Source organism: Parasteatoda tepidariorum, chromosome 3, assembly GCF_043381705.1.
Source record: "Parasteatoda tepidariorum isolate YZ-2023 chromosome 3, CAS_Ptep_4.0, whole genome shotgun sequence".
NCBI classification, from domain to species: domain Eukaryota; kingdom Metazoa; phylum Arthropoda; class Arachnida; order Araneae; family Theridiidae; genus Parasteatoda; species Parasteatoda tepidariorum.
This window is the reverse complement of record NC_092206.1, coordinates 10,845,561-10,852,913: the sequence shown is the minus strand read 5'-3', so window position 1 is coordinate 10,852,913 and position 7,353 is coordinate 10,845,561. Positions and strand designations below refer to the sequence as shown.

The 7,353-nt window shown below is 31.5% G+C and overlaps 1 protein-coding gene across 1 annotated transcript in view; it reads left to right on the top strand.

Annotated features, from left to right (window-relative positions):
* Nucleotides 1-2,052, top strand: part of LOC110282172 (major royal jelly protein 5-like) — a 33,544-nt gene extending 31,492 nt beyond the window's left edge. Inside the window, exon 3 of the mRNA XM_043048986.1 lies at nucleotides 1,071-2,052. Coding sequence (XP_042904920.1) covers nucleotides 1,071-2,052 — 982 coding nt within the window. The remainder of the gene's footprint in view (nucleotides 1-1,070) is intronic.
* The last annotated feature ends 5,301 nt before the right edge of the window (nucleotides 2,053-7,353 follow it).

Below are 7,353 nucleotides of genomic sequence, written 5' to 3'. Positions count from 1 at the left end.
TACATATATGTATATATATATATATATATATAATATAATATACAATTACTTAAATGTACAATTTTATATTTGATATTTAAACATTTCTCGTGCATTTTAATTCGAATTATTAACTATTTACATTTTCTCTGTTTTTTCCAGATTCTAATGTTTTAAACAAAATAAGTTTGTTTTTTCTATTCCATTATTTATTTTTCCAAAATAATTTTTACTCATATAGAACGGAAAGTCGATGTATAAATTTCATCCATATTTTTAAATCTCTGATTTTAAAGTACGACTAAGTCACTTAAATTGTTAATGTATTCACATCCCTTCATTTTTCTTTAAAACTTCAAATCAACCCTCTCTTTTGTTTACCTTAAGTCATTGCTTAAAGTAATATTTTCCAATATTTATTGGGTGCAAAATTTTCTTATGTTATGGATGAAAGAACATACAACATTTAGTTAAACTGTTTAACATTATAAGGAAAGGAAAAAAAAGCTGTTTGCGACAGCTTTCTTTTAATTAACATTATATTTCGTTTCGTGAAAATCTTACGAAATGTATCTTATTAAAGATTTGTTCCTTTTCTATTTATTATTAAATAAAATGACAAAAAAACATTTTATGTTCCTAATTTTGGGCAATCGTGTTAGTAAATACTATTGTCAAATCAGTTGAAAAAGTTTCGTTTTTAAATATTTAATTACATATCTAGTCAAGAAATATCTTTTTACTTCTTCAGAAGAATTTCAAGAGAAACTTTTCTTTTTTTTCAGAAATTGTTCTTTTATTAAACAGAATTCAGTAATTTATTCCCTGATAAAAAATTTAAAGAAAACTCCCTAGATTTAGTTTTAATTTTCCTAGATTGATATATTGACAAATTTTTCTTTAACGAAGATTAATTTCTTTAAGTAATAATTTTTTTAATAAAATTAATTTTGTTAGTTGCATTGCAGGATAAAAACAGCTGTTTGTGTAAATTTTTGGATTCATATGTAATATTTTAAGAAATGACTATAATTACTTTTCACTGTGGAGTATTGATAACATGGGATTGATTATCCGGGATAATCCGATAGGATTGTTAGGGTAGATCGCACATATAGGAATCTTAGGGTAGATCGCACAGGCAGGAATGTTAGGGTAGATCGCACAGATAGGAATGTTAGGGTAGATCGCAGAGACAGGAATCTTAGGATAGATCGCTCAGACAGGAATCTTAGGGTAGATATCACAGATAGGAATCTTAGGGTAGATCGCACAGACAGGAATGTTAGGGTAGATCGCAGAGACAGGAATCTTAGAATAGATCGCAAAGACAGGAATCTTAGGGTAAATATCACAGATAGGAATCTTAGGGTAGATCGCACAGGCAGGAATGTTAGGGTAGATCGCACAGACAGGAATGTTAGGGTAGATCGCAGAGACAGGAATCTTAGGATAGATCGCTCAGACAGGAATCTTAGGGTAGATATCACAGCTAGGAATCTTAGGGTAGATCGCAAAGTCAGGAATCTTAGGGTAGATATCACAGATAAGAATCTTAGGGTAGATCGCACAGACAGGAATGTTAAGGTAGATATCACAGACAGGAATCTTAGGGTAGATCGCAGAGACAGGAATCTTAGAATAGATCGCAAAGACAGGAATCTTAGGGTAGATATCACAGCTAGGAATCTTAGGGTAGATCGCAAAGACAGGAATCTTAGGGTAGATATCACAGATAGGAATCTTAGGGTAGATCGCACAGACAGGAATCTTAGGGTAGATAGCACAGATAGGAATGTTGGGGTAGATCGCACAGATGGGAATGTTAGGGTAGATCGCACAGATAGGAATCTTTGGGTAGATCGCACAGACAGGAATCTTAGGGTAGATAGCACAAATAGGAATGTTAGGGTAGATCGCACAGACAGGAATGTTAGGGTAGATCGCATAGATGGGAATGTTAGGGTAGATCGCACAGATAGGAATGTTAGGGTAGATCGCAATTTTTGCAAACCTCCAGCATCGCTCTTTCGGACCTTAACGTACTTTATGTCTGTTACCGTGAATGACTGAAATCAAGAGAATGTCGAATTTCACCGGTGAATGTCGATAATCACATAGTTACTTTGGTGAATGTTGAAAATATTTGTCGTATCTGATTTTATATTTATTTATTCATTGATTTATTTATTCGTTGTACTATCTGATACATATTCGAAAATTTAATATCTGCTGAGGATAGATTAGGAGAAACATCGGTGTTCGGGGAATCCGTTAAATGTCTACTGGGTAGTGGCACTTGACCTTAAAAGAACACTGATGCAGGGCATACCGGGCAATGGCATACCGGGCAGTGGCATTGAACCTTACAAAAACATAAGTTTAGGGTATACCGGGCAAATGCATAAGGTGTAGTGGTACCTAACTAGACATAGTATATATGTAGGACATTTACCAAAGCGATTATGTGATTGTAAACATTCACCCGTGAAAGTCAACAACCACCAAATTCGGTCTCATACACAGTAACATATCCATTATTCAAATGAAGTTTTATAAACTGCAAAATATCTAGAAACCATAGTATAATACAATACAACGAATTAAAAATTAAGAGGAACACATCAGAAAAATTATGTTATTACATAAAGCAATTTTTCCAAATGGATTAAATATTATAATTCAACAAAAAAAAGTCTAACAATTGTTCTATTTTTAATTTCAAAAAACAAGCGTACAAATACATAAAATTGGAGTTCACCGTGTAAAAGACCATCTTCTAATTGTGATGATATTAATATAAATTTTATTTCAGACGATTAAAAATATTTCAATACACAATACAATATTAAATCGATCAAAGACGTTGTTTTCCCCTTTAAGTATAATAAATCGATTAATTGTTCTCTCAAAAAAATTTACATTCTAATTTATAACACTTTATAGAAGTAGAACATTTCTTCAAAATATTTACACCGAAAAAGTGTAGTTTTGGTAAAAAATCTGTAAAATTAATTTTCTTAATATTTTCTCACTTATAAATTATGTGTCACTGTTTTAAGAGTGTACTTTTGTTTAAAATATAAATTTCTCAGAAGAGAAGTTCATTTTTTAGTAGCCACCACAAACTCAACTGTAATTTTAAACATTGCGAAGGGTAATAAACCAGCAGATGCATCCATTTTTTAAATTTTTTTTCAACCCTAATTGATAATTATCCTGCCTTTATTACTTCATATTTTTTTTAAAACTTACAAGAAACATACAAATCGATTTATAACAGCATTTTTATTGCAATCTTTCAAACAGAATCGAAAGATAAATCTTAATAATCTTGTAAAATATCCTACGAATGCAGCAAGTTTATTTGTAACAAGTCATTTAATATTCATTGTTGTTTGCCAACAGTCGAATCATTTCTCAAGTTAATGCATTTTGTTCAAAATGTTCGGGTAAAACAAAGAATCAACTTCAAAAAGAGTTGAATAAAAGGAGTAAAACTCAATCACAGTTGAAGGGATCTCGTTAATTAACTTTCATTTCATTACCTGGAGGCAGACATTAATCTCTTTTAAAATAATGGAAGGTTTGCAGGTTCATTCATTTTAACATCATCATTTTCTATCCTCGTCTGCTGGTTTTTCGTTAATGTAATCCATAATTATTTTGTTTATTTCTCTTGTATTATTTATGCATGCAGATTTTTTTAATCATATTTATACATAATTTACTTACTCATTTGTATTACTCTACTCAAGTTGTATTGATCCTTTAAGGTATTACTTCCACTTACAGGGTATCTGCTACATTTCAGATTTTCAAATTCATGACTAATTCCAAGAATTTTTCATGATTTAACGAAGTTACTATTTCCTCCGACAAAAACGCAACAATCAATTTTAAAAAAGAGTTATAATAACATTAATTGTAAGATATGTATAGCCAAGTCTGTTACAGTCTGCATCTTCATATTTATAGATTTTAAATTTAATAAAAAATAGTAATGAAAGAGTTAAACCAATAAAATACAAAAAAATACAAAAGCATTTTTTTTGCATAATTATATGATAAAGATACTTTTCTTGATTATCGAAAGGAAGGAAATACTCCTGATTTTTTTCGTTCTCATTTCGGAATTAAAAAAAATTCGCCAATGACTGGCTTGCTTCAGCTAGAATTTCAAATTGATGAAATAAAAATAAATAATAACAAAAATTCTGAAATCACGGAAGTTTAAAAGATAATTCGCTCTAGAAATGATGTTTTGTCTTTCAATTTTTATAAAAACGCCATAATTTTTAAGGAACATGATAAAAACATTTTATATTTTAATCAAATATGACTGTGACTGGGGATTTTGTTACAAATTCAGATATTTGGAACACCATGAAGTTGGATGGGGAGATAAATTCCATTTTAAAAATTAGATTTTATGGGCGACCTAAATCCATGACTTTTCATCTGATTTTTTTTAAAAAAAAAGTAGTTAAAATTGTGACATTTCATGACAAATTTTGTTCAATACCGAAATTTATGACTTTCTTAGTGGGCAGATACCCTGCACTTAGTTATCAACGTTTTTTTTTGCCTATACTAGGTAACATTACTCGTTCTTGCTACGGAATGAAAAAAGCATTAGTAACATCATGGAATCGTGTGCAAGATATAAAAACAGAAAAAAAAACTGAGACTATTGAAGGAAATAAAATAAAATACTATCTTTATTATCATTTAGTCCTTTTATGGTTAAACTAGCATGATACAATTTTTAAAAAAAATTAATTTATCAGGAAAAAAAATATCACCGCAGCTCATTGTGAACCGAGAATAATGCTATTGATCGAGATCGAGTAAGATTTACCACAACCAACCAGATGTAAGCAAGCAAGATGAATTTGCGCTCAATTACAAACGAAAAATTGTGTTTTTGAACTCACTATGCCAAAAAATCTAAGAATAAATTTACAATTTGTAACTATTACTTTGGTTATTATATGCAATAATTGCACAAAATTTCGTAAACCTAGCTTAGATATTTAGGAAGATATTGACATTTTTATAAAAACTTTTTTTATTTATTTATTTATTTATTTTGCTGTGGAGACCAAGCTATGGGGACCATATTAACCAGATTGCGGCCACCCCTTATATTCTGGGGGTTAGAAATCCAAATCTGTTGAAAAAAAGGTATGTAAGTTTTTGCGTCTGTTGTTGTTGTTGTAGTTCATTTACGTCGCACTAGAGCTGCACAATGGGCTATTGACGATGGTCTGGGAAACATCCTTGAGGATGATTCGAACACATGCCATCAGAATTTTGATCCTCTGCAGAGGGTATGGCACCCCCGCTTCGGTAGCCCAACGGCCTGCACGCGAAGTCGAGCATTTTACGGTTGCACAGTTTAACAAAGACCCATACCGCACACCCTCGGTCCCTACGCAGACTGATCCAAGTGGTCACCCACCCGTACACTGACGCCAGCCAGTGATGCTTGACTTCGGTGATCTGTTGGGAGCCGTGTCTTAACGATCAGTCCACTGCAAGACCGTTTTTGCGTCTGATTTTGTAACTTAATATATGATGAGCACTAATTAATTAGCATAAATTAGTTACCCGCTGGAACCATTGTGTCCCAGTACGCGAAGATCCGATCATTAGATCAAAAGTTATTCAGGGTGGTCCGTCTTTTTTTTCCCTTTATAGCGCACTGTACATATGATTACCTTGTTGAAAAAATATTTAATCATCGAAAAGCTATGTAACTGTAAACCGTTTAACGGTATTTGGTGATTTTAACTCTTTTGATTTCAATAAACGCCACGGATCGGGCTTTAGTGGTCTCTCGGCCACCCGGTACCATTTAGGGCCTACATTACCTATCCTGAGGGGTCTATCGCTGTGTCGAGTAAATTTTTCCGGGAGAGTGGTTCAGAGGTTTATAGCTTAATCGTTTAGAGTGGAGGTGTTACTAATAGTGTGAAAATTTTCGGGAAGTAGTTTGAATATTCTTTGGCGAGAAAATAAGGGCCTTTGTAAGTATGTTTATAGGTTTGAAGAAAACAGTTCCAAATACAAATTATGCATGCGAAAAAGTTTTATTAAGTGAAAATCAAATCGACTATATTTAGGGTTTTACACGCGGTAATTGGGTATTTGCACTTCAAGAAGAAAACCTCCCAAAACACACACGTGACCTATGACGTCAGCGGCAGCTAATATTTATCAGCAAGATGGCGTACTAAAGTTGAGCTAAGTTTCTCTACGTCAGTTAGAATGCTAATTAACGATAAGTTAATTCAATACAGAGCAGTATCGCACATAGAATTAGTTAAAATATAATTCTTTCTCGTCTGCTTGTTTTACTTAACTTAGATTTATTATTTATTTACGTATTTTATTGTTACCGTCATGTATTTTTGTTTTGTCTGCGCCTAGCAACTTCGATGCATAGTTAGTTTGTTTATGTTCCATATGGCTTCGTGCCTGCCTAGGTGTTACTAGAAAATATATAGTGAAAGAATTTAAATCCTTGAGAACGAATCTTAGTGAAAGAAATTAGAATGATTCACTTAAAAAAATTGATACTTGACGGGTTTGGCTTACTCGAAACAGAACGGAAAAAAACAGTTGCTAACGTAAACAAATTCCAAGCTTCAGAAACCAATCAGGATTGAGATACCCACACAACGTCACTTGAAGGTATCCCTTTAATTATCTTACATTTAAAATAATTATCTAATATCTCTAATAAATCGAGAGAAAAAAACGCTTTTGATATCAAAATACATTTATGTGACTATAATTTTATTTTGAACAGTGTAACATTCGTATGTAATTTTCATTTTAGGACAGTTGAAATTAGTGAGCGAAACAACTGAGATTTTAAGTTACCAAAAAAACAATTCTATTCCAGCAATTCCAAAGGACAAAGATTTTAAAATAATTTAAAATAATAAGCAATAATTTTTTAATTGTTTTATGTAAATGCGATTTTTTTCCCGCCAAACTATAAGCCCTGGAATTTTAATTTTCTTTTGAAAACATGTAATCTTGTGTCAGAAAAGGAAAAATGCGACTTATATTGTTTTAAAATTCTAATAAGTTTTGGAATAAGTTTTAATAAGTTTTGGATTAAATAGCAATGTTGCATTATTTCTATAAACTAATATCAATCCACTCCTATATCTAGTCTTTGGTTACCTTATCTGTAGTGGCCACCAATATAAGTAATATAATTAACTGTAAAGTTATTTTGATGATTTGCGTTTATAAATTGGCATTTTTTTATTTCAAAAATCAAATGTTTAGTACAAAATAAAATAAACATAGTAGTTAAAAATTGATATTTTGAATTGAATGCATACAAATTTTAAG